Raw genomic sequence first — 27,779 nt, 5'->3', positions numbered from 1 at the left:
ATTGCATTCTGAATGGCTGCTGCAAATTTCGTGTACCATTCTACATTCAGGTCCTGTGCCTCAAACACTAACAGTGCCTCCTCAAATAAAGAAAATCCTCTTGCCATTTCCCATATCGTGAATCTCATCAGTTCTTCAGTTACTTCTTCCTCCTGTCTCTCTTCATCCTTTCTCTGGGCCGCCATTTCCTGGCGCTTCTTAGCAGTACCAGCTACATCACCGCTGCTTTTACACTTGCTTCCAGACATCCTGGGCTTGAAATAAAGACACTGTACTACTGTACTCTATACAGTACTGTACAGTAAAGTACACAAAAGCACAACCACTTGCAGAAGATGCAGACACATGAACTAACTTATGTGACTGGACACGGGAACGCACGTTCGCTTCTTTGAAAGTTTGCAACTCGAAAGTTCGTATGTAGGGGACTTACTGTATTTGTAAGTTTTAAATTGTGTGCCATTCTGAGTAGCTGTTCTGAGTGGCATGATGAAATCTTATACTATCCCACTACATCCCATCCAGAACATGAATCATCCCTTTGTCCAGCGTACCGGTACTATATATGCTACCTGCCCGTTAGCACTGTACAGGAAAAGAAAACATGATATATAGAGAGTTTGGTACCATCTGCAGTTTCAGGCATACATTGGGGGTATTGGAATATACATACCCCCGATGGATAAGGGGGGACTGCTGTATTTATGAAAAGCTCTAAGGCAGTAGAGAGTAATAGGTGGGGTGTGGAGAGATAGGTGGGGTGTGAGAGATAGGAAAAGTTGGCCTAAAATGGGCAGTATAAACTGAAATAATAGAAGATAAAAAGCAGACATAACTGGGTGGAGGAAAGAGTGGAATCCCTTGTATTAATTCAAAAGGACATGGGAAACCATCAGAAAGCTAGTACTAGGGAAATGCTGTGATTGATGGGAATCATGAGAAATGGTTTTAGCTTCAATGAAGCAAAAAAATATTTGGAAATTGTACATCTTGATTTCTTGACAAATGCCATAATAATTTTATCATAATGGCACCAAGAAATATTTCAAATAGAAACAGATAAGTCACACATGTAAGTCACCCATTTAAGAAAACTTTACATCAGCGTAGGCTGAAGTGAAGGTTCATAGAATTGAAACTCAAACTGACAAGTTAAAAGAGATTTTACATGCGCTACTGAAACAATGGCACATCTTTTGTAATAGTTTATTATTTGGGAGAGGAAAAAATGTCTTAAGGAAACTGCCAACGTGTCAGAAGCATTTTGAAGCCCTCAATATTTAAATCAAAATACTTTCTAATATGTACTGCCTCAATCCATAAATCAGCAACTTACATGGCCAGTCAAATTAGTCTTGTCTTGATGACAAGAATTTATTTACATAAACTAGTAGTCTTGCCTCTGCTCACCGTAACAACACCCACAGCATAGTTTGGTCCTTTATCAGTTAGTATATTAGTATGCTATGATAACAAAATATCACAGACTTGGTGGCTTACACAACAGAAGTTTATATTCTTATGGTTTTGCAGGCTAGAAGTCCAAGATCAAAATGTCAGCCGATTTGGTTTCTTCTGAGGCCTCTCACCTTGGCTTGCAGATGGCTACTTTCTTGCTGTGTCTTCAGGTGGTAGTTCCTTTGTGCACATGCATACCTAATGTTTCTGTGTGAAATTTCCTCTTCTTATAAGGACACCAGTTAGATTGTATCACTATTAGAGCCCAACCTAAAAGCCTCATTTTAATTTAATCACCTCTCTAAAGTCCTTACCTGTAAACACAGTCACATTCTGGGGCACTAGAGATCAGTGCTTCAACATATGAATTTGGAAGGGTGGGGGGAGGCACAGATCATCCCGTAACAGTCTTTAGGTGCAAACAACTAAAATCAAGCCCAATTTAATATATATATATTAAATATATATATATTATATATATATAGGAAATGTTGCCCACAGAATCTAAGGAATCTGGTAAACTTAGGATATCCAGAATCTTGAGAAGCCTGGAGAATCAGGCTGGGAAAACCTAAAGAGCAAGAGATAATAGCAAAGAATGTAATTAAAGTGTAAAGCAGATACTGCCACTGACCTACCACCTGGATTTGTAATAAAGTGTATTCTTCTAATGCCCTGAAAGACTCCAGAACTCTTCCTGAGTCTTGTCTCATTCCTTTGAGATAAAAAAACGTAGACATGGGGGTGGGGGGAGGTGGCAGGAAGAATCTGCCTGCCCAACCCGAAATTATGTAGCTAGAATCTGGTTCTGTGGGATAAGGGAAAGGGAGAAACTTGCCCCTTTAGTTTCTAAAGTGGGAATTTTAACGTAATGGGTTATCCCTCTCTCTCTCTCTCTCTCTCTCTCTCTCTCTCTCTCTCTCTCTCTCCCCCCCCCCTCTCTCTCTCTCTCTCACACACACACACACACACACACACACACACACACACACACGAAGGACCTTTGGTTTTGTATGTTTTGGATCTTGGATCTCTATTCTTTTCTCTTACCCCCGCCCCAGATTTATCGAGATATAATTAACACATAATATTGTGTAAGCTTAAGGTGTACAATATGGTGATTTGACATGTATATGTTGTGAAACTATTACCACAATCAAGTTAGTTAACACACCCATCACCTCACATAAGTTACTGTGTGTGTGGGGGGGGGGTGTGTATGCGTGTGTGAGCAAACTTTTAAAATCTACTCTCAACAACTTTCAAGTATACAATACAGTATTGAGTTTTTTACTATTTATTCTAAAACTTATTATGCATCTTTTTAAAAATTGAAGTATAATTGATTCATAATACTATATTACCATATTGTTAACTATAGTCAGGAAGCACCTTTGGCTGCTGGGTAGCAAAGAAATAATTTCTTCAGTACCAAATCTCCTACTCCCTAGAGACTCAGGTCCAAGTAATATATTCTGATGTCTTCTAAAGAGGTAGTTAAGGGAACAGACTACATCCAAGGCAATAAATCCACAGCCTGTCTACCAAATCAATCAGCCAGGACCAACATTTTTTTTAACTTTTTTATTTTTTGAGCTCTTTTATGGTGGGCATTTACCTCAGGTTTAACGCTGGTCCACTATTCCTTAGTGCAGGGGTCCCCAACCCCCAGGCCTCGGACCGGCGGCCTGTTAGGAGCTGGGGCGCACAGCAGGAGGTGAGCGGCGGGCAAGCACGCTCCCCATCCCTCTACATCGCTCGCATCACCGCCTGAACCATCTCCCCACCCCCCCCCACCCGACCCCAGTCCGTGGAAAAATTGTCTTCCACGAAACCGGTCCCTGGTGCCAAAAGGGTTGGGGACTGCTGCCCTAGTGTATTTCATTCATCTTGACACCCATGTTTATATCCCTGCTTTCTGGGGCATTTGAATTTGTAACCCCTGGACTACACCTTTAAACTTTGTTTTGTGGAAGTTTAGTTTAAATTATAAAGGAGTAAAAGGTATTGAATTCCTAATCCTACTTTCATTTGCTACTGGATACCACAAACAAGTAATTATCTCAGAAAACAGTGAATTCAATGAGTTAGACTTATTTCTAATCTATGAAGAAATGACTATGAGGGACGAGGGCTATCAGAGGAGGTACTATATTTTAAAATGTATATATTCCACTTAAGGCAAGACAGGATCTTTTTTTTCCTGCCTGGATCACAACTGCGGGGCAGAAACAAAAGTAATGGTCGGACGTAGAAGGGAATTAAGACCTATGAACCTGGGGCCACTACTATAATTTAGTTTCTAGATTCTTTATAATGCCCCCATATTTGTTAGTTATAATTCATCAGTTTTATAAGAATGATTACCGATAAAATTCTTCAAAAATCAAAGGGCCCAAAGCTATCCTTGGGAGCACTAAAAAGAGAAACAAGGCAAATACATTTCACCCCCACGGGAAGTCTTAAAGGAGAAGATTCTCAAAGAATCAGAAAGATTATAATACTGAATAGAGAAGAAGGTGGGGTCCTTCCGTCTTCTGACATGAACTACAAAAATAATAAAAGATAAACAAGAAAGTAAATAAGTAAAAGACAGGGGAGTCCACCCATCAACCAGGGATAGGATCCCAGATGAAGTAAAATACGTCACACACACACACACACACACGGGATTCTTTGGCATTATCTTATGCAGAAAGTTTCGAAGTTTACTTCTTCGTAAACCTTCACAGTAACCTGAAGCACGCTGCACTCGCCGGCCGACCGGCCCTGCCCCATCTGGGCACGAGAAGAAGGTAACTGGGTACCCTGAACCTCCAAGCATCCCCGAGTTGCTGCGGCTGCTCGGTGATCACCCAGGCTGTGGATGCTACAGGCGACCACTAATCCAGCAGGCAGAAAAAGCCTCCACCCGAGGCGAAGATGGGCATGAGTCGCACACCCTCAGCGGAACAGGATGCGCAGGGAGAACTCAAGCGCAGTGTGTTCCAACCCGCTCGCCCCAACCATTATGAGGCCTGCCGCAACCAAGAAAATGCTAGGCGCGTAAGTGACATCACGTGTGACGCCCGGTCATTTTTCCCACGTCCCGTCCCTGCCCCATCCTGGCCGGCCGCTGCGGAAGCGCACGCGCTCCTCCGCTTCCGCGCTCCTCCGCTTCCGCGCTCCTCCGCTTCCGCGCTCCTCCGCTTCCGCGCTCCTCCGCTTCCGCGCTCCTCCGCTTCCGCGCTCCTCCGCTACCCACAATGCTCCGCAGCACCGAACTGTCGCAAAGGCCGCGTTTCGGCGGCGAGTGAGCGACTAGCTTTCCGTGTGGTGCGGCGGCAACGGCTGCGCGCGTCTCCATCCTCCTTCTGTCGCGGGGCCAGAGTGCCTGAGGGAGTCCTGCTACGCTTAAGTCTGGCCGGTGCCACCTATCTCCGCAATGCCCCCCAAGAAACAGGCTCAGGCCGGGGGCAGCAAAAAGGCGGAGCAGAAAAAGAAGGAGAAGATTATTGAAGTGAGTACCCACCCCCTCCCCCACTCACGCCGCGAGTCCTCAGGAAAGAAGTCTCCCGGTTCCCCGCTCCCCGGCTTCTGTTCGCGTCTTCCGGGGCCACGTGCCCCTCCCTTTGGTTCTGTGTGCCCACAGCCCCTTCTCCAGCCCCCTGATGACGCTCACTGCCTCTCATCGCTGTAGTGACGCCGCTGGCGCCCCCGCACCCAGCCTTTGCTTCTCCGCCCACACGGTAGCCTTCACTGGGTCGCGTGCGAAACGACCCCTACCCCAGTGCCCACACAAGGTTGTGTCCTTCACTAGTCACCGAAATTGAAGACGTTTTTAGGCTAGTGTTTTAAAAAATACGCTGAACTGCCCCGGACCAGACTGTTTCTGGGAGGCCGACTCATTACGAGCCTTTGTGTTCCTTGTTTCTTTACCCGTCACCTAGGAATAGTGGTTACTTCTTCCAGAGCAACAAATTAGTTCTTCATGGCCGTCTCGATCCATCTCTAAACTGTTTGAAGTTACATAAAGAGAGGAGGTTTCTTTCATGTCGTAGCCCACCGTCTTGTACATGGCGCTTGTCACAGATTCTGAGTTACATTAAATCCAATGACGTTTTAAGAGAGATTAGGTCTCATGTCACTAGCTGTGTACAGTGCCGTATCTGGATTTGTTATATATTATACATATTCATTTAGTGCACTAAGCCTGTTGCCCTTTAATGGCAGAGGAACGTTGTTGACGTTCTCAAATGTTTTATGTTTGTAGTCCAACGACTGTATCAATGAGTTTCCTTAAGAGAGTGGACCGTATTTGAGATTCCATAAACGTATAGTGTAGTCCCCAACAAGATATTTCTTCCCTCAATTCCTGTTATTAATCCTTCTCATAATTAAACAGTTCCTCGTGTACGTTAGAAGTAATTGGAAAAGCCATGACCGTTTTTCCTGCATGAGGTATATCTGAATAATTAATGCAGAGCCTTTTGTGGAATAGTTAACTTTTTATTAGAACACGACCAAAATGCGTGTTGTGCGTGTTTTGAAATGAGATGTTTATTTATAAATGATTATTATTTTTAATATTTAGTATTTATAGCCTTGAAAAATAGGATTGAAAGCCCCCAGGGTTTCATTGTATAAATCTAATCAGAACTTTGTCAAATTTCACAAAAGTTTTAGTCTGTTGGTTGAGTTTAACTAACATGCTTATTTAGAATTCTGGTAGCCTTGGCCAAGTTCCAACACTGAAACAGAACCTGTATTCTTATTGCCAGTTTGTGCTATTTAGAACTGTCATGAGTAGCATAACCAGAGATTTGAAAACAGAATGATTGTCACCTTCACACCTGTGTCTGCTATACCTTTTTGAACAATCTGGACTCCTGGCACTTAGGTAGATCTCTGGGGATGGAGATCTGATGGCATTCGGTACTGTGTAAATAAACCAGGAGCATTTTAGGGATGACATTTTACCTGTTAACTTCCTTTACTGAGGTTGTATTAACATGTTAGACCATGATGCCAAATACAACTCCCATATAGACATGAAATTAAATCTTACATGACAATTTAAGTATACTTAACACATTATCAAGTTTTAACTATATATGATTGTTTCTGTTTTTAAATAAATATTTATTTTTGTTTTAAGGAATTGTAAATGAAAGTTACTTATAGTATCCCATCGACTAAAAATGGTAGTTATATTATGGATTCATTCATCTTGTTACAAGGTTATTTTTAAGATAAAGAGGACTTTAGTTTCATTAATGAAGACTTCACAAAAGAAAATTGCAAAATAGCTGTATTCTTTAGCCAAAAGTATTCTAACAGAATGGTGAAATTAAGCCTTTTTTCCTCACATTTAACATATATGATGAGTGTGTGTTTTTTTGTTTTTTGTTTTAAATGGTAGTGTGCTGCATAGATCTTTGCTACCACCAGAGAGGAATGACAATATTTTAAGTTGTAGGTTAAGTTATATCATTTTTTGTGAAACTAGATTTATAGAGAATATTCATCCTGGTTAGGAAACAGTATATTCCATTTTGTTAAATATCATATGTGACTTTTTTTTTTTTTTAAACTTACCTAAAGCCCTAACATATCTCAGTGGCTCTTGCAAGGGGTTGAGGAGAGTTATAGCAGGCTTAGCTCCCAGCTCCTCAATCAGATTTCATCCAGAACAGCACTTTATCAATTTTTGTATAATTTGCATAATTTTGAATACTAGAAAGGATTTTTATTACCAAAGCCTTTAAAAGTTAAGATGAAGTAAAAAATATATTTTTAAGAATTCTACATGTTTTTTAATTTTTTAAGTTTTATATACAACTTCTAAAGGTTACTTTCCATTTATAGTTATTACAAAATATTGACTGTATTCTGCGTGTTGTACAGTACATCCTTGAGCCTATATACACCCAATAGTTTGTACCTCCCACTTCTCCACCTGTATATTCCCCCCTCCACTGGTATCTAGTAGTTTGTTTTGTGTTTTATTCACTACTTTGTTGTTTTTAGAGTGCACATATAAGTGATATCATACAGTGTTTGTCTTTCTCTGTCTGACTCATTTAACTTAGTATAATGCCCCCCAAGTCCACCCATGTTGCTGCACATGGCAAAATTTCATTCCTTTTAATGGCTAAGTAGTATTCCATTGTGTGTGTGTGTATGTATATGTACCATACCTTCCTTATCCATTCATCTGTTGATGGACGCTTAGATTGCTTCCATATCTTGGCAATTGTAAACGATGCTGCTATGAACATTGGGGTGCATGCATCTTTTCAAATTAGTGTTTTGGGGGGGGGTTGTATATATACCCAGGAGTGGAATTGCTGGGTCATATGGTAGTTCTATTTTTAGCGATGTAAAATATATTCTGCAACAGACTTATAATGAACGTAATTGGAACCTGGTTCATACTGGTTGTTTATCTCTATGACCATAATATTTGTGGAAAAAAATATTTCTTTAAAGTCTATACTTTGACCTGTAAAAGGCTAATACTTATTTAAGTGTCTGGTTAATTTTGGAAAGTTTTTATAGGACTATGACCCGAAATTCTAAGTTTACCAAAAATTGACAGTTAAGTAGAACATACGCTTTTTAAGCAGTACTTTTGAAGAGATTTTAAAATAAGTGGTTGCACTACTTGCCTGTCCCATCTTCTGTACCTCTGTTGCTTCCACTGCCACCACCATAGGCACTCACTATAGAAGAACAACAGCAACACGTAGCTTTTGAGAACTCCAGGTAAAGGAAGTAAAAAGAGGCATGAGAGACAGCCTAATTTAATGAAAGAAGCACTGGCTTGGGGTGAGATAGACCTGCATTTGAGTCCCATATTTCACATTAAAATTTCAAATTTTGGAGGCTTCCCTGGTGTGGCAGTGGTTAAGAATCTGCCTGCCAATGCAGGGGAAACGGGTTCGAGCCCTGGTCTGGGAAGATCCCACATGCCACGGAGTAACTAAGCCCGTGCGCCACAACTACTGAGCCTGTGCTTTAGAGCCTGCGAGCCACAACTGCTGAGCCTGCGTGCCACAACTACTGAAGCCCGCGTGCCTAGAGCCCGTGCTCTGCAACAAGAGAAGCCACCGCAATGAGAAACCTGTGCACCTCAACAAAGAGTAGCTCCTGCTTGCCACAACTAGAGAAAGTCCGTGCGCGGCAACAAAGATCCAACACAACCATAAATAAATGAATGAATGAATAAATAAATATATATATATTTCAAATTCTGTAGTTCTAGGCAAGTTACATGACCTATCTGAACCTCAGTTTCTCATTAGCAAAATGGAGCTAATTCCTATATTACAGAGCAGTGGATGACATGTAAAGTACCTGACGTATGGTATATGTTCAATTAATGGCAGTTGTTAATTTATTAATATAAAAAGCTAGTTAGGGGAAATAGACTGAACTGTACTGTTATGCAGTGCTTACTTTCTATCACTTGAAATAATTTCCTTATGGTGCCTTCATTTTTTTTCTTTCCCTGTTTAAACTCCCCAAAATTTCATGAATTCATTTGCATTTATAAGTATTTTCTTTCCGAAATGAGTATATCAAAAAGGGTTATTTAAAAAAAGGGTTATGGTTCTGTTAAACATTCACGCTGTTGTCTCAAATGGCATGCACTATTTGCTTTCTTTGGATGAAATTTAATAAACTGAAGTCAGCTTTGGGAAATGGAAGGTTTGTTAATGGAAACGGGGGGATAATCTGGGTTTAGGGCAAGCAAATAAAGGATGTCCAGCTAAGGCCTTGTAGCAGCAAGGAGGTAGTAATGGAGACCTATAGGGATAGGATCCAGGTATGTGAAGGATGGAGAAAGAAATGATTCTCGTTGCCAGTGAAAAACTTCAGCTAAGGTCAGCTGTTGATTACTTGAATCTATATTAACCAGCTGCAGAATATCCATTGCGTGGATAGACAACAAAAGTATACTGGAGTGCATTTGGGGAACAAACTAATGAGGTAAAACAGTGCTGGCCTTTGTTTATACTAGTGTCCCAAAAGGAGGACTCCAGTTATCTTGGAGTACTATTCATTATTGACCTGCACTCCTGCCCCCTTCCTTTATTCAGACATCTTATTTAAGGAGTAGAGGCTGTCCTGTAAAAGAAGCAGGATTACTGAAGAGTGGACGGGGGAGAAACTGTCAGTTTTAAGTGAAGTCTGGAGTTCACTGAGTGTTAAGGCTTTTGGAACCTCTGGGAGTCATCCTTTTCTTAGAATTACTGCCTGTTCTCTAAACTCCTTCGTATTTAATTTCCCAAGTCTGAAACACACACTGTTCCTTCCTTATCACTTAATGAGGACCACTGTTTCCCTAGTTTTATTTTAACCATGATTTGGGGTTGAGTATAACCTCCAGTCTTCCCATCTCATATCCCCTGACCCTAAATCCAGGTTAATCTGTAGGTAAGGTCTGTCCTGAACTCAAGAAAAAGGGAAAGGAAGCCTTTTGGAAGTATTCTGAATTTCAAACTATCCTATTTTCAAGAGGTACTGTTAGTATCCCAGGTCCACAGTGTAATATTCAGAAAACGTTGTGTACCAACCGATCCAATAACCTAACTAGTTTCTCTGGGAAGTAGTTTTTCCTGGTGGAAAGAACAAGGACTTTGCTTGGAGTCAGATATACCTGGGCCAGACACAGTTCTCAGTGTTTTAGGGAAAGGAAGGAAAAGAAACAAGCCATCTACAAGTGATAAATTTACACAGCTCCTTTAATTCTCTCACTGAGATAAGTACCTTTTTGCAGTTGAGGAAACAGAAACAGGTTAAATAACTGGCCCAAGGTTATTAAGCCGGCAAGTGGCAGAGTCAGGATTCTGGCTCCAGAGTCCTTGATGTTAACCACTGTGTTCCACCTCTTTGTAGTAACCCTAAGAGGTTAGAGTGAGACCCACTTTACAAATAAGAAAACTGACAAAGAAGGTAATTTGCCCAGTCCTGTTTGGGATTAGAATTTGGCCAGTCTGACTCCAGAGCTTATACTCTTGAATCATTACATTGTACAGCCTGCCCCTTATTAGCAGTGTTACTTCAAAAGAATTGTTGAAGATTTCTGAGTTTCAGTATCAACATTTACAGAATGAGGTAATAGTATATCATATGATTGTTAAGAGGATTCAATAAAGTATATATTCAGAAGTTTATGTTTAGTGAATACTAGGTAAATAAGTATCCCTTATCTCTGGAAAAAAATAACAATTTCCAAGTTCTAACCTAATTAGAGACTTCCAAGACACAACTCATTCATTCTCTTTAGACTGGTTAATTATGTGCTAAAGCAGTGTAATTAAACCTGAAAAACTTTTTCTCCTGGAATCTGGAGCTTATATACCTCTACCAGAAGCTGTTGTCATGAGTACTTTCTTCTCTAGCTGGCCACATCCCCTTAGAGGACTTTTTTCTTTCCTAAGTTTTCATATATCAGTATCTACCTTGCCGTTTGGCCTTGTTTATTCGCAGTTTGCTTCTCATCTGTAGTTACATGTGGGGCATGAGTTGAACCCCAGAAACGCTGTTCTCTGATGAGACATATGTAGATGGTGTTGTACTTTTGAACCTCAGCATATGAAGATTGATAGTAGATGGATGAGTTGGTTAACTGGCTTAGTAGAGCAGAGCAGTTGGGCCTGAGGGCCCACCTAGGAGTGTGCGATTGAGAAGCAGGTGGGTTTGCTCTGAAGAAGTCTGCAAAAGCTTGACAGTGGGAGGTACTAGGTAATGCAGAAGGCGAGTGACTGAAAACTGGGTGTTAAAAGTATAGAAGTAGCTGATAGCTCTTACCTATTCCTCTCGCCAGAAAGGGGGTGGAGGGGATAAATCAGGAGGCCTCTCTGCTTCTGTAACTAGGCACAAAGGATGTGGGGAGCATGGTTAAAATATGAGCCTGAAAAGGGCCACTAAGGAGTCTGTGTAGTAAACTAAGAGACACCTTCTCCCACCTGCTCTCTTCTCCAGTCCTTTAGCCAGGGTTATTGCTCTCCTAGCTAGAAGATTCTTCTCCAGAGAAACAGAAAAGACAGGAAAAAAGACTTCAGATACCAGTGTTTGGTGGTTTCCTGACAGCCTTTTCACCCGTTTACCTTAGAGTGAAGCTCACTCAGTCTAGCTTCTTGTGTTAGTTTCTTAGGGCTGCCATAACAAATTACCACAAACCAGGTGACTTGAAACAGAAATTTATTCTTTCACAGATGTGGAGGCTAGAAATCTGAAATCAGGTGCAGGCAGGGCAGTGCTCCCTCTGAAGACTCTAGGGAAGAACCTTTTCTTGCCTTTTCCTGGTTTCTGGTGGCTTCTGGCAGTCCTTGGCATTCCTTGGCTGATAGCTGTATCACTCTAATCTCTCTGCCTCTTTCTTCACATTGCCTTCTCTCTCTCTGTTTGTGTCCTTTCCTCTTCTTATAGAGATACCAGTCATTGGATTTAGGGCTCACGGTAATCCAGTGTGACTTCATCTTAATTTATTACAGCTACAAAGACCTATTTCCAAATAAATTCTCACATTCTGAGGTCGGGGTAGGCATGAATTTGGGGGGAGGACCCTATTCAACCCACTATAGCCCCCAAACACACACACAGTTGTGCAGTGCTTTCTAAATGTTTTTGTGCTGTATACTTACTAAATATGAATAGGTAGTCAAAGACTACTGTTAGTGCCTTGCACATAATGAGCATACCATAAGTGATAGCTGCTATTGTATTAATAACTTGCCCAAATTACTATTTAATAATATTCCAAATTTAGATTGTTGCTTTTTAGTTAGGAATACTTCAATTTTAATATTTCCTTTTTAGCAACAACTAGTAGTGTATATTTTAGTAATTTGGTTTCTATAAATTTAATTGTTTTGAGAGGATAGCTCTATTACCCAAAAAAACCAATCCAGAACTTAATGTATCTTCTTATGCAGTATTCCCTAAAATGTGTTCAGTAGTGCATAATCCCTCAGGATACTCTGAGAAAAATGTTTTCTGAGGTAAAATAAGATTTGGGATTGCTGCCTACTGTATCTCCTCTGGTAAAGGCTCTCACATATCTTGTGCTTGAGAATTAAAAACCCTGTTAAATAAGCATTTTCCTAAACTTATTTGACTGTTGAACTAATTATCCTGGTGTAACAACTCTGCACATCCTGTAATACTGATACTCTAAAAACACAATTCAGAAAAAGCATTATAGGCTAACAAGCTTATTGACGATAGTTATAAGTATGTATTGAATCCTAAAGAATCCTGGGTGATGTTTTGAGCTCATATGTTGCCTAGACTTGTCGTTGTAGTGTTTTGCATGTCTGTGTATAGCATAAAGAAAGAATAATTTTCTTACCAATGCGTAAATGAAAGAATGATTTTTAGACATGACTGAAAAAATAGATAAGAAATTAATATAAATTGCTAAGATATCTCAATAATTTTTCTCATTTAGGACAAAACTTTTGGTCTAAAGAATAAGAAAGGAGCAAAGCAACAGAAGTTTATCAAGGCTGTCACTCATCAAGTTAAATTTGGTCAACAAAATCCACGTCAGGTAAATAACTTAAATTTCTTCGTTTTCTTCATATGGATGTAGTACAGCATCGTTGCAGATAAAAATGTTTGATATTGTAATTGTGTTTCAAAATGGAATCCTAGGGCTTCCCTGGTGGCGCAGTGGTTGAGAGTCCGCCTGCTGATGCAGGGGACACGGGTTCGTGCCCCGGTCCGGGAAGATCCCACATGCTGTGGAGCGGCTGGGCCCTCTGTGAGCCATGGCCGCTGAGCCTGCGCGTCCGGAGCCTGTGCTCCGCAACGGGAGAGGCCACAACAGTGAGAGGCCCGCGTACCACAAAAAAACAAAAACAAAACCAAAAACAAAATGGAATCCTACTCTATAAACTTTCCTGCATCTTGCCTTTGTTACTCAGCAGTACCTTTTAGATATTCCTCCAAACCATTTTGATATAGTTCTAATTTATTCTAATGGCTGCATACTATGATGCGGATGTACAGTATCCATCCATTTCACTATAAGTAATCATTTTGTTTCCAGCTTTCTGACATTAAGAACAATTGTACAAGAAATATCCTTATACATGTGTTTTTACATGCATTTGTGTTTTTATTTCGGTAGCATAAATTGTCTGGTGACACATTTCTAAATAAAGGGAAATGGATTTCTAATTTTTAATAAATTTGCCTGATCATTCTCCATAGAGATTGTAATACTTCAGATTTTCATTTGCAGTATGTGAGTTTTAGGTACTAAAGCTCTTTTTAATGTTTTCCAATCTGATTATGTATAAAGTGATACCTCAGTTTTACTCTTTCCCTTACTCCTAGTGAGTTTGAGTACCTTTTCATAAGCTTGTTGGCTAATTTGGTTTGTACTTCTCTGACTTGTCTATTCAAATCCTTTGCTTTTTTGGTTATTTGTCTTTTTATTGTCAATTTATGAGAGACACCTTCTGTCTACATTATAGATAATTTGTGATGTTTCTGTTACATTTTGTTGTACAACAGTTTGTATTGTCAGATATGTCTAGTTTTTCTTTTATATGGCTAAAAGGTCTCCCCTGCCATGAGATTATGTGTGTTTTTCCTCGATTTTTTTCTAATTATTTTATTTGCACAGTCTGTAATTTTATCATATAAATTTATTTTGTATGATACTAAGTTTATTTCTTTTCAAATGAATAGCCACTTATACCAGCATCGTTCATCTCACTGAATTGAAATACCCATATTGACATATATTAAAGTCTCATGTATGTTCAGATCTATTTCTGGATTCTCTTTTCTTTTCTGTTTATTGTCTTTCCCTAAACCAGTATCACATTGATTTTGATTATAGTGACCTAGTAACATATTCTGTTAGCTATTAAGGCAAGTCCTTCCCCCCCAAGATGTTACTCCTTTTCTGTTTTTCCTGGCTGTTCTTAGGAGTTTATTTTTCCATATGAATTTTGAAATTATTTTATCATTCATCAGTTTTACCATTTTATTCAAAAAAATTTAGCTCCATTTTCTTCACATCTCTGTATTCTCAATTCTTCATTTTATATAGATCTTTCACTTTATTGAGTTCAGGATTTTACAGACATGGACCTTTATTTTAAAAAGTACTTTTTTCACCACCCTATCTCCTTTTCCTCAACTTTTGGAAACACTTTTTTTTTCCATCTGAAAATATCAGAATATAATATATATTTGTGAGATGGTTAACCTCTGTCACTGATGCTGTCTACAAATTAGTGCCTCCAACACTTTTGTTTCTCTTACACAGTTTGACTCTAAAGCCAAAAGCTTGATCTTCCACACTGCTGACTTAATAGCTTGGTTTCATAAAAATGCATGCTCAGGCCTTGGAATCAGATCAACTTGAGTATGCATCCGCCTATCTTATTTGTTACATGATCTTAAATTATTTAGTGACACTGGTCTTTAATTTGTAGTATAGTATAAGGGGGGCAGTTACCCTTGTAGAGTTTCTGTGGTTTAACTAAAAGAGAAGATAATGTAAATCATCTGGCATAATATAAGAATTCATTTCAAACATGTTCCCTCCCCCCTGTTTTTTCTTCTAGTGGGAAGTATATTGACTGGTATTCAAATTTTATAGACCTGAGAAAGCCATAAAATGTGTTTTGGTTGTTAGGCTTGATAGTACATTTAGTAATATATTTTTGATAATTTCTTGGGTACCTGACCTTTTATCTGTGAGCTTGAGTTATCTAAACACCATACGTAACATTGGAAATGAGCAGCAGTCTTGCTGTTGGAGCCAAGCAAGAGATGCCTCACCCTAAACCCTGTGATGCCGAGGATGACCCTACTCTGTGTCTCCTCCAGATGTACCTCTCCCCACACCAGCTCAGGGCCTGCAAAGGTCAGTTACCCCAAGTCCATCTTAGGGTATACTACACTGCCAATATGCCTGAAGTAGTCAAAGGCAGGATATGTGCTAGGAGTGTGGACAGAGCCTTGATCCATTCCATGTTCTCCTCTGCACCTTCTTTCTCCCTGCACAAATGTGGTGGGATGAAACTCAGGGTGGGAAGCGGAGGAGCCAGGGGTTGACTCTCACTTTACTGCCATGCTCCAGTGTGGAACTCCATGGAGCCTAAGCGTTTTAAATTTGAAACTGTCCTTCCAGGTCACAAGGTATGTTTGTCAAGTAGGGGTACAAACCATACTAGGTACAAACCATACTTTATTTAACATTAGTTTGATTTCTAATTTATAAATATTTACAAAAATGATTTGTAGGCATCCACTGAACTCTTGCTTGGGGTCCCACAAATGTCTGAGATGGGCCTAATGAGCAAAGAATACTTTTTATTAAAAATAAAGTGACTTAAATGTTTTCTTTTTAGAAAACTTCTCCCATTTTTCTGTTTAAACACATCCGACCCACAGGGTCAAAGTCAGGATTTAGAATGCCTTTAACCCTATTATAGTATTTGGCCAATCTTTCTCTAAAATTTCCTCTTCCTTTAATACATCTTTGTCCTGGATTTCTGTTTCTTTGATGTTTCTTTGTTCCTTTAACAGGCTTTTTAGGTTCTGTTGGCTTGTTTAATATTGGTATTCTTCAGGGAGCTGTTCTCTGCTCTTACCACTTTTTTATGCTGTCCTTGCGTAATCTGATACACACCCAAAGTTTACTTATTTGTAAGCAGCTATTTCTAAAATCTTTATCTCAAAGCAGACGTTCTCTCCGGGAATCAAGATCCATGTCCAGCTGCCTTTTAAATAGCTCCACCTAGATGCCCTGTAAGCATCTCATACTCAGTATGTCTAAAACTGAGCTCATCCCCACCTCCTGCCCTGAAACCTGTTCCTCCTATATTCCCTGTCTTGTTTAACAGCACTAACCATGCAAATGATAATCCTAGCCTCCTCCCTCTCCCTTATACTTCATGTCCAGTCACTTAGTCTTAACAGTTCTACCTCCTTAAGAGCTCTCCTTCCCCTTTCCTCCATCCTTGCTACTAATGCCTATTTAAATTAAAACTCTTGTGCTTTCTTGCATACAGCAATTTCATTAGCTTCCTAATTTTTATTGCCTTCATTTTTGGGCTCCTTCTAGTCCACCCTTCGCAAAGTTGTGATCTTTATAAACTACAATCTGATTGTATCACTGGCTTACTTTAAACTCTTGAGTCTTATCCTGTCACCTGTTGATACAGTCCAAATTTCTCATTGATGTCTCTCATACCTTTTTCATATCTTTGCACTGACTGACACTCTCTGCATTTCTTGCCCATCAAAAGAATTCATCCGTAAAGTATTAGCTCAGTCTAATTTTCTTAGGCATATTGGCATTCTTTGTTCCCAGAGCACCATGTATTATATTATAGTTGTTGACATGTCTGTCTTCCCACTAGATTCCGAGCTTCTTTAAATAAGCATCTTTGTCTTTTCATCTTTGTATTCCCTGTCATCTAACATAGGACCTGACATGTAAATGTTTGGATGAATCCTCTAATCATATTAGGTATGTAAATTGTGTGCCTGGAATTATGTCATATGTCATGTTTTGTTTTGTTTTGTTTGATCTCCCCCATTGACCTAGCCCAGTGTTTTTCCACAAGGGTACTTATAGGTATTTGGGTTGGTACAATTCTTTATTGTGTGGGACTGTGCATTTCAGGATGTTTGTATCTCTAATCTTCAAAATGCACCTACTTGTTTCTGGGTTGTTGTCACAGAAGAAATTCCCAGGTGAGAACCATTTGCTAAAAATGCTGGGCATGTAGCATATGCTTAATAAATACTATTGCTATAAGCTTTTGAATATGCTTTTAACTTGGCATGGTACCATTTATAGAGTTTTTTTGGTAAAAGTCAGCTGCTACAAAATTTAGCAATTTCATTTAATAGTTTACCCACACCATTTAATATATACTGGAAGGCCATTGTAACACTGATATTAAGAAGTAAGAACTATATACATGTAATATGCACTTGTCTTTATGTCAGTGATATTGTATATTACTATATAGTAAAAACAATTCATTATATGAAATCAAATTTACATTTTATACCTGGGAATATTATAGGTAGCACAAAGTGAAGCTGAAAAGAAGTTGAAGAAAGATGACAAGAAGAAAGAATTGCAAGAGCTAAATGAGTTGTTCAAACCTGTAGTTGCTGCTCAAAAAATAAGTAAAGGTAAACTTTAAATTTCAGAAACGTTATTTTTATCAAATGTAATTCATATTTTAACACTCTTACTATGTTTTCTTCAGATTATAAGCCAGTTGTGTATGCTATGAAAATAATACTCCCTTTGTCAAAGTTATCTTTGTCAGTGACTTTCTTATGTTTCCTTTATACATGTGCATAGCTGTGTCATACAACTGTAAGACCAGCCATTAGCCCCTCACTTAAGGGAAAATTAAGGATTTGGGGCAGTCTGCTAGTTGATTTATAATATCCAATCTTTGGTAGTGGGCAAAGCAAACCTATGGTTGTAAAAACTGTAAATCCCAAACTGTTGGTAGTATACCTGCATTTATATTTCTCTTTTGCCTCCTGCCTCATTGACGCTAACTAGACAAGTGATGATAGAATAACCTATGTGTTTGCTTGGTTTCTCACCCCTGCTCTCTTTCTTTTTGGTAAGAAAAAAGGAAACAAAAATAGATATAAAATGCTATAGAAAGAACTTAGAAGAAATGTCTTATTGTTCATTTATATATGGCATTTCCTCTCACACCAGTAGTAGAAAATAACAAGTTAACCAAAAGTAATTATATCTCAGATAGAAGCTCTACTTTGTGATCTGGCAGAGTATAGTACAAATACCATATGCTATTTGACATAGGTGCAGATCCCAAATCCGTGGTATGTGCATTCTTCAAGCAAGGACAGTGTACTAAAGGAGATAAATGTAAGTTCTCTCATGACTTGACTCTGGAGAGAAAATGTGAAAAACGAAGTGTTTACATTGATGCAAGAGATGAAGAGCTTGAAAAAGGTATTTTTTTTTAAGATATTCTCTTAAAAATAAATGTATATTACTTTTGGTTTGTTGTCAATAAGATATTTAATAACTTGAAGACTATTTCAGTCTTAGTAGGACTGTGTTTGTCCTAAAGAATAGTTGTGTGTTGTTGTTTTTCATAAAATCTGAATTTACCATATTATGCCCTTTGATTAAGTAAATGAAGATGTTTAAAAAACAGTGGATTATTTTGTATTTGTCTCTTACCCATTCTTCCAGTACTACTTTCTCATTTGCCTAAAGTACTTAGATTTTAGTGGATAATCTCACAACAGTGTTATTCCTACCTTTGGTGTTTTAAAGGAAATGTGTTTGGTTTTGAGTCTTAAAATAGAACTTTCCTGTGTAAGGATATATGCAGTGTGTTTTGGGGACAGTAGATAAAATTACAGTATTTAGTCTCCATATCTCTTTTTATTTAGATACTATGGATAATTGGGATGAGAAAAAACTGGAAGAAGTAGTGAACAAGAAGCACGGTGAGGCGGAAAAGAAAAAACCAAAAACTCAAATAGTATGTCCTTTTCTTGAATTGAGTTGCTGTGGTATTTATCATTAGGGAGAATTAAGTGGCAAGGTATTTGCTGCTGTTTTCTACTGGATTATTCTTTAAGTTATTGCCTCTTTTCATAAAGATTAGGTGAATCAAGCTTTGTTTTTGGAATTTACAGGTGTAAGTTATACAAAATTTGTTTCTGGTTTAGAAGTGACTTGAAAACCATGTGACTGAAGTCCTTCAAATGCCGTTTTCTGAGGTGGTTTTACTTTCTCAAACATGTAGAATTCTTTATTTTTTTGTGCAAAATGAATGGAGGTAGAACTATTAAATTAACCCACTTAATTCATAACATATTCTGTTTTAATGGTAGGGAGACATTAATAAATCACAAGGGTGAAAATATTGTTGCATATGAATTGCAAAATGAATTTTTATTCTGTAGTATAGTTACCATGAAAAACCTTGCCGTGTTAGAAAAATTCTAAGTATTGTTTTTACTTACTTCTATTGTATTTTTTCAGGAAAAAAATGACACTTATTAGTTAATTTTTCCTTCTTGTTTGTAAAGCGTGTTTACCTAAGGCTTCAGTACAGTTGCATCTTGCACCCATTCATGTTTTAAAGGGTCACTATCCTTTGTGTTTCTTTTGTGCCTTGCTCCTTTCTTAGATGTAAGAAATTGCCTATAATTTCAGGTAATTCAAATAGTGTTAGTATCTTTACGCATGTGATTAGTTTTTAGGAAAGATCAAATCAAAACAAAGTTATTGGTTTTTATTTTTTTGTAACCATTTTTATTTTCTCATATTTGAAAACCAGACTTTTGGATTACATTTACAAAGCCTAAATGGCAGCAAATCTTTTTTGTATAATTCAGTTTAGAGCAATGTCAAAAATAGAAATTTTATACAGATCCTCTCTAAAGGGAATTTACCATTGTATTAAGTATTTTAAGATTAATTTATATTTACATTTCTGCACGCAAGGTGCTCTGTACGTAAGTGGTTAGCCTAAAAAAGATGTGAATTGAGTGTACTTGTTCCATATACCTAAGCATTTACCTTGGAAATGGACCACACTGAGCCACTGCTTGTGAATATTGTCTTTGTAGGTGTGCAAGCATTTCCTTGAAGCTATTGAAAACAACAAATATGGCTGGTTTTGGGTATGCCCTGGAGGGGGTGATATTTGCATGTATCGTCATGCACTTCCTCCTGGGTTCGTCTTGAAAAAAGATAAAAAGAAAGAAGAAAAAGAAGATGAAATTTCATTAGAAGATCTAATTGAAAGAGAGGTAACTAGTATCTTTTTCCTACCATAAAACACTAAAGCAGTATTTATTGTGAAATTCTAATATTTACCACTTGGGGGCAATAGCATGTTGTTATGAAAAGGAAATGTAAGCCTAGCCATAATGATTAGCCAAGCATGACATTAATTTTAGGATTATGAAATATTTTTTTAAGTACTAGCTGCTGGCTTATCAAATAAACTGTTTCCATAAGATTGATATACTGGTATATCAGTTTGTGAAAATGCTTAGTCAGTATTCAGAGTGATTGAACTTGAAGTTTTAGATATTTTCCTTGGTGTCTTTATTTTTTGTCATTTTACTAATTATTTAGTAGTTTTTAACATGTGTGGAAGCAGACAACTCCACTACAGTTTTTCAGCTATATGTTTTATCATCATTCCTGGACTCAAAGACTCTTCAGCTGCTCATCTCTGGCTCAGCACAAGAGTTTTATTCTTGAGCTAGCAGATAGGGTTACTGAGTTAGCAGATAGGCTCTTGGCCTTGACATGAAAAATGTTGAGATTATTGGAAATACTAGATTTAGGGTTGTATGCTTCAGACTGTATCCATTTTGCCTTGTCTTGGGTAATCTAAATGTGTTGTGTACATGTCTAATGTTGAGATTATATACATTTGTTCTTAAAAGGACATACTGTTTGGTGTCTCACATAGGCAATATACTGTGATAGAAAATGTAGACTTTGGAGTCAGATATATTTGAGATTACTATTTGTATCCTGGTTCTGCCACATATTAGCTAATAACCTTTGGTAAATTTTCCATCACCCTCTGTTTGCTTATTTGTGGAGATGGATGTGTTAGCATATGTGTATGAAGTATTTAACATTGAATACCTGGCAGATGTTCAGCAAGTATTATTTTTCTGTATATTTATTATTTGATTATTGGCCCTGAGGAAAGCAGATGGTGCCTTTTGCTTAGTTTGTTTTCTCATCTCTTGAGGATCACAAATGAAACTTGGATATTGTCATGGTGCTTTTCGTATTTATTGTTTTCAGCAATTGACTTATTTTAAAACTATTTCTTGTGACGAGTTTTACTCATCTTCAATTTTGAAAAGACATCTAGCTCAGGATAATATATTTTATAATGTTTAGAAATGTTTGTATCTCTGGACATGCATTTTGCTCCTTGCCATGTAAAGTGAAAATAAATCAGTTTATTCTAAGTTTAATGTCTTCATAACAGTCATAGGCAAGGGCTTAATTGAAGTAGGAGAAAACTGTTAGATCATAGTATCATAGATGACTTTAGGGGGAGAAAATTAACTTTTTTATCTTTGCAGCGTTCTGCCCTAGGTCCAAATGTTACCAAAATCACTCTAGAATCTTTTCTTGCATGGAAGAAAAGAAAAAGACAAGAAAAGATTGATAAACTTGAGCAAGATATGGAAAGAAGGAAAGCAGACTTCAAAGCAGGGAAAGCATTAGTGGTATGTCCCAGACTCACCCAAATAGATTCTCTATTCTTTCTTCCATTTTATAATTTCTGTATTATGCAAGATTTTATCCTTATTTAATTATGTGTATGTCTAAAATCAGTGACCAAGAAATGTTTGAATTTTGTCCTGAGTTGATATATGTGTGTATTTGAATAGATCAGTGGTCGTGAGGTGTTTGAATTTCGTCCTGAATTGGTTGATGATGATGATGAAGAAGCAGATGATACCCATTATACCCAGGGAACAGGTGGTGATGAGGTAAGAGGAAGCGTTGTCACCTCATCTTCTCATGTTGATTGAGAGAAGCAGTAGAGAGTGACAGTAGAGCAGTATAGTTAAGAGTACCAACTTCGGGGCCTTGGTTCACATCCTGACTCTAACCTGGGAAATTAGTTACACGCTAGGCCTCCACCCCCATCTGTAATACGAACATAAAGATAATCCCTACATCACAGAGTACTTGTGAGAATTAAATGAGTTTATAAGTTTATGTTTATTTACAGTTCTTTATAGAACTTAGGTTAGTGCCTAATATATAGTTAAATGCTTATGTGTATTAGCTGTAAAATATGTTGTTTTCTCCCTCTAAAAGAAAAAAGCGTTTTGTTTAATATTTTATACTAAACAAAAAAAATCATGAGACAGACACTAAAAAGTACAGAGAAGGGAACAGGAGACAGCAGCAGAATTATTTGGTGATACAGAGACTTAGTATTAGCAAATAGCTTTTCATTTTTCATATGGTTATCATAAAATTCTGACTTCTGCCTTTGAGTTGAAAGATGGAAATATATATGTAAAAATATGATGTCAGAGGAAGAAGCTTCAAGTATGGCATTGCTATTCCTTTTTCAAGAAGTTTAGAAAAGTGAATTTTGGCAATAGTCATTTGTTTTCATTTGGCATTATTAATAATTTTATTTCATTAAGATAAATGTCAGAGGTAAAAGGCAAGTAATTTATGAAAACTTATTAGTAACACTTTCTTTTCTATGTGTTTTTAAAGGTTGATGATTCAGTGAGCATAAATGACATAGATTTAAGCCTGTACATCCCAAGAGATGTAGATGAGACAGGTATTACTGTAGCCAGTCTTGAAAGATTCAGCACATATACTTCAGAAAAGGATGGTAAGTATGCTGACTTTTGTGTAATTCTGAGAATTCAGAAACTGTCTAAAGGGGGTTAGGCCAGGCTTGGCAAACTTAGATGCCTGCAGGTATCTGACTGGTAACATATAAACATGTGATTTGGCCGTATATAAAAGTAGTAAACAGTGGAGGCTGTGGAAATGGGTGGCTGGTTGGATATTGAAGCCATTAACAAACTAGAAGGGGACAAAATGAGTTTCGAGATGTAACTAATGAGTTCATTTCAGGACCTCATGACTATGAGATATTTTGGTTATTAAAAGTGGCGTTGTCTAGGGTACTGTGTAGACATTACCAGGAGGAAAAGGTTTGAAAGTCATCTGCATTGGTAGCTGAGAGTGAATGAACACACCCAGGCACAATACATATGATGAAAACATTCTAGAACAGACTGCAGAAAATATCAATGTTTTAGAGTAGTCAAAAGAGAAAAAAGCTTGGGAAAGACACTGAGAAGGACAGAGAAAAATTAAGAAGAATTTCAGGAAGATTAAGTAGGATGAGAATTAGAAATAATTCCTTAATTGTGATTAGGGAAGGAGTTGTAGGAATAGGGTACACAGTTTTCATTGGGACTGCAGTGGTATGAGGAATGAGGAGAAAAAAATGACTACAGATCACTCACTCTTAAGAACTTTGAGGGGGAGACATGGTCAGGATGTCATTTCATTTTAGGATATGGGAAATCTAAATATATCTGTTGGCCAGAGAGAAAGGATCTGGGAAAGAATGAAAAATTAAAAATGAAACAATATCAGGTATAGAAGCAAGATCTGGAAGTATAAATAATGAGTTCAGTTAAGAGTGAGAATGGAGGAGAGGCTGGCTAGGTGTATTTGGAAATAAGGATTGCTGATACAATTTACATCTAATTGTGCCTTGAGTGAGGATTTGAAGAAAAAAGTAAAAGTTTGGCATGGTTGCTGTGAGAGAAAAAGGTAGACTACTGATCAAGGCAAAAGTTGAGGGAAAAAAAGCTAAACGTTGTTTTTACAATAAAGGAATAAAAGTTATAACTTGAAAAACTGGCCTGTTCTCCTGAGATTTGAGAATGCTGTCAGACTACTGTCTTAATGCCAATCTGCAGACTGATTTGCTCCTTTGAAAAGTAGGGCTTTGGTGACAATAGGCACAATTGCAAGTACCTCAGAGGTTATAATTCCCAAGAATTTGTCATCAAAGATGTTTGAAATAACTTTAAATTAGGCTATTAAAAATTCTGTGTGTTCAGTATTGATGTCATTGAACAAGAAAAGGCAGCATTTTTGTTTTCTCAGTCATATAATTATAGCCTGAAAGGAAAAGTAGCTCCATAGCCCCAGGGTTGTTGTTTTTTTTCCCCACAGTTTGATGACAAGATGAAATATTTCTGCATTCACACTCATTTACAGCATTACAACTAGTGTGACTTAACTGCTATTTGTAAAACCAAAAGCTAAGTAGCTGCTTATATCATAAATGTTTTTTTTATTCCATAATCATTTATTCAAACAAAATATGTGGAAGTTGACTGTTTAAAAACCTAATTGTTGGGTCATGTAGAGGACACAAGGTTGTATAAGATAAATCTTGACCTCAAATGTATGAACCGTTAAGCAGTCAGATGTCTACAGTGAAAGACATATGTTATAGTAGGTATAGATAATTGATACAAATAAGCTCAGAAAAAGAGCAGTTCTTGTTGGAATAATCTTAGGGAAGGCTTTCATGGAAAAAGGAAAAGAAGTGTATCAGTCTGTGACTGTCCGTTGCTAATGGACTAGTGTTTTCTTTTTCTAGGCCTTACTGATTTCAATTTTTATTTTTAGAAAACAAATTAAGTGAAGCTTCTGGAGGTAGGGCTGAAAATGGTGAAAGAAGTGATTTGGAAGAGGACAACGAAGGGGAGGGACAGGAAAATGGAGTCATCGATGCTGTTCCTGTTGATGAAAATCTTTTTACTGGGGAAGATTTGGATGAACTAGAAGAAGAATTAAACACACTTGATTTAGAAGAATGACACCAAAGAAGTCAGTGAAAAAATTAAGTCAGCTCAGCATGAGTTGAAATTGACTACATTAATTTTTTTCCACCTAGAATTCTTCAACAGGATGTTTGTTTCCCATGCTGATTCTGGAGGGCTTACTCTCCAAAAAAGGAATATTCTCCCTACATCTTGTCTTCTGACTTTGGCTACATCTCATAGTAAGTTCAGAGTAGTTCATGATAAGTTAAAAATATAATGGTCATTGCAGAAAATGATTGATTGTTGTAACTGTCCACTCAAGTAGGAAGTGTAACTGCTTTTCCAGCTTTTGATTTTCAGTGGGCATGCGTTATTACAAGGACAACATAAGTGTAAATTACCCTTCATTTAATGCAGTTTTTAATGAGTGATTTTATTTCCTTTGTATTTATATGTTTAAAAGACTGCCTGAGATATGAGCCTGTACTTCATAAAGGAAACTGCATATGCAGATTCAGTATTGTATATCTTTGGACAATTAGATGGACATTTAAAATGAAACTTCATTAATCTGCCAGGATCAGCTGCAGTGCCCTGTGTTAAACTGTTTTAAACTATTCCTTTTCTTTTTTGCCAATGAAGTTGTAAATAAAGACCGTGATACATTAAAATCCAAGTATGGGCCTTTTTTTTTTTTTAAGATTTTTCTGTGAAAGTTTTCTTACCATTTCTAGCTTGAGAATTTTAACTAAATATCTGTTAGAGTTAACTATCACAGAAGGCACAGACACCTAAAGGGGTCTCTTAATACTGATTATAGGACTGTGTAGAGTGCTGATAGCCCTACTATGAGCTTAGTAACACCAATACTTAGCCTCAGAATGAGACCATAGGTGATGTTATATGAAAGGGTAATTACTGAATTGAGGATCATCAACCTAATTAAGTATCATCTACAGTTGAACTAGATACTACTAAAGCATCATTGTGGAGATCCATGGTGTTATAATAGTACCTGATAAAGTTTGATTACTCTGTTTGAGAGAGTGTAAACAAATCCACAAGAAAACTGGGCTGGGGGCCTTTGACATTGAGATCCCCTGAAAAATTAGGGTGATACATTTAAAATGGACATAATTTGCCAGTAACATTTAATACTAGTTATACCTTTTTATCATTTTTATGTAAGTATATTTTCAAATATTAATACAGTGCTTCTTTTGTTATTTGCAAATATAAGTGGATTTTAAGATAATAGCACTAAAAGGTCAGGTGACCTGGGCCCTAATTAATTTCTGCCTCAGATAAATTATATGATTTTTAAATCTCTGAACCTTAGTTTCTTCATCTGCATAGAGAAGTTAAAGTGCTTCTGAATTGTAAAACCTAAGAAAACGTGACTGTAAATTTTGTCAAATGATAACATCAAAGTTGGTAAAGAAATTGAGTTCCTGGCTGTTCAGTACTATAACATAATTGACATTTTTAAAATGTAGAATGTCATGAGCCAAGTTTCCCATCTACCGTGGAATTATACTTAAATACTTTCTATGAAAGATTTTTTCATTGTTTTTATTAAAAAGTTTTAAATGTTACTTATGCTTGATTTAATAATGAAACATTTTCAGTTTAAAGTATGACTACCTTACAGTAAGCATGTGATTTTGAAAACCAAATTTTCTTTAATCAGTGAGTTAAAAGGAAAATGCTACATTGTGGAAGTAATTTTTGAAACCCACAATTCTTCATCTAGCCTATAAGTGTCTTTCATTAGAAAAACAATATATGCTCAGAGAACGCAAAAAAGCATTTAAATCTGAAAAAATCAAAATGCAAAATTAAATTTGCTTCTAAAGTAACATATACAGGCATACCTCAGAGATATTGAGGGTTTGATTCAGACCACCAGAGTACAGCAAAGTATTGCAATAAAGCAAGTACACGAATTTTTTTGATTTCCTGGTGCATGTAAAAGTTATATTTACACTATACTGAAGTCTATTAGGTGTGCAATAGCATTATGTCCAAAAAACAATGTACATTCCTGAATTTAAAGCTATAGCTAAAAAATGCTGTCATCTCAGCCTTCAGGACGTCATTGCATTAATATCAAAGATCCCCTATCACATATCACTAAAACAAATATAATAATGGAAAAGTTTGCAATGTTGCAAGCATTACCAAAGTGTGACACAGAGACACAAAGTCAGCAAATGCTGTTGGAAAATGGCACCGATAGACTTGCTCAGCGAAGTACAATAAAATATGGGTATTGCAGTTTTAACAAAGATCTGTGGCATCCCTGCATCAAGCGAGTATATCAGCGCCATTTTTCCAACAGTGTTATTTTTAAATTAATGCTGTTTTTTAATGTTTGTTTTTTTAGATGTAATACTATTGCATACTTAATAGACTATAGTATAAACTTAACTTTTATATGTACTGGGAAGCCAGAAAATTTGTGTGACTCATTTTATTGCAATATGCACTTTACTGTGGTAATCTGGAGCTGAACCTGCAATATCTCCGAGGTATACCTAATATTGTTTACAGTGTAGTTACCCTGTCTTAGTATAATAAATCTGAAATTGGCTCTTGTTTTTCAAACTCATTTACACATAACTTTAAATAGTTTTTTCTTACACATTGCTCTTTTATATAATTTCCATTGTAAACATAGTAAGTCTCTGTAATCTAATTTTAATTATGTGATGACTTAGCTTCATTTTTAAAGATTTGTGATTTAGAAATTTAGAAACTTACAGTGTAAGCCTTCTACAGGAGGAGAACTGTGGCTTTGCACCTATTTCCATATAATTTGTAAATGAGATCATTTTCCAAAACATAAGAACTTTTTATGTTCTCGTTAACATCTAGGAATTACATCACCCCTACACTCTTTTATCCTGTACTCAATAACAGTTACAACCTATAATGATCCCTTGTTTGCCAAAATATTTCTAATG

The 27,779-nt window shown here is 37.2% G+C and overlaps 1 protein-coding gene across 1 annotated transcript; it reads left to right on the top strand.

Annotated features, from left to right (window-relative positions):
• Positions 1-4,716: 4,716 nt before the first annotated feature.
• On the top strand, positions 4,717-25,489 carry ZC3H15 (zinc finger CCCH-type containing 15). Its single transcript, XM_082658594.1, has 10 exons — positions 4,717-4,957; positions 12,899-13,000; positions 17,514-17,625; positions 18,281-18,433; positions 18,883-18,974; positions 20,071-20,253; positions 21,562-21,708; positions 21,874-21,975; positions 22,724-22,847; positions 24,677-25,489. Exons 1-10 carry the CDS (start codon positions 4,883-4,885, stop codon positions 24,865-24,867), a joined length of 1,281 nt encoding a protein of 426 aa, XP_082514720.1. The 5' UTR covers positions 4,717-4,882; the 3' UTR covers positions 24,868-25,489.
• The last annotated feature ends 2,290 nt before the right edge of the window (positions 25,490-27,779 follow it).

Source organism: Grampus griseus (assembly GCF_964374135.1).
Source record: "Grampus griseus genome assembly, chromosome: 7".
Classification (NCBI taxonomy): Eukaryota; Metazoa; Chordata; class Mammalia; order Artiodactyla; family Delphinidae; genus Grampus; species Grampus griseus.
This window is presented reverse-complemented; position numbering and strand designations above follow the sequence as displayed.

Excerpts from the sequence above, each read along its gene's own strand:
- ZC3H15 (XM_082658594.1), top strand. The coding sequence starts at position 4,883 with ATGCCCCCCAAGAAACAGGCTCAGGCCGGGGGCAGCAAAAAGGCGGAG. Across the intron at positions 4,958-12,898 it reads AGAAGGAGAAGATTATTGAA|GACAAAACTTTTGGTCTAAA; the intron begins GTGAGTACCCAC and ends TTTCTCATTTAG. Across the intron at positions 22,848-24,676 it reads ATATACTTCAGAAAAGGATG|AAAACAAATTAAGTGAAGCT; the intron begins GTAAGTATGCTG and ends TTTTATTTTTAG.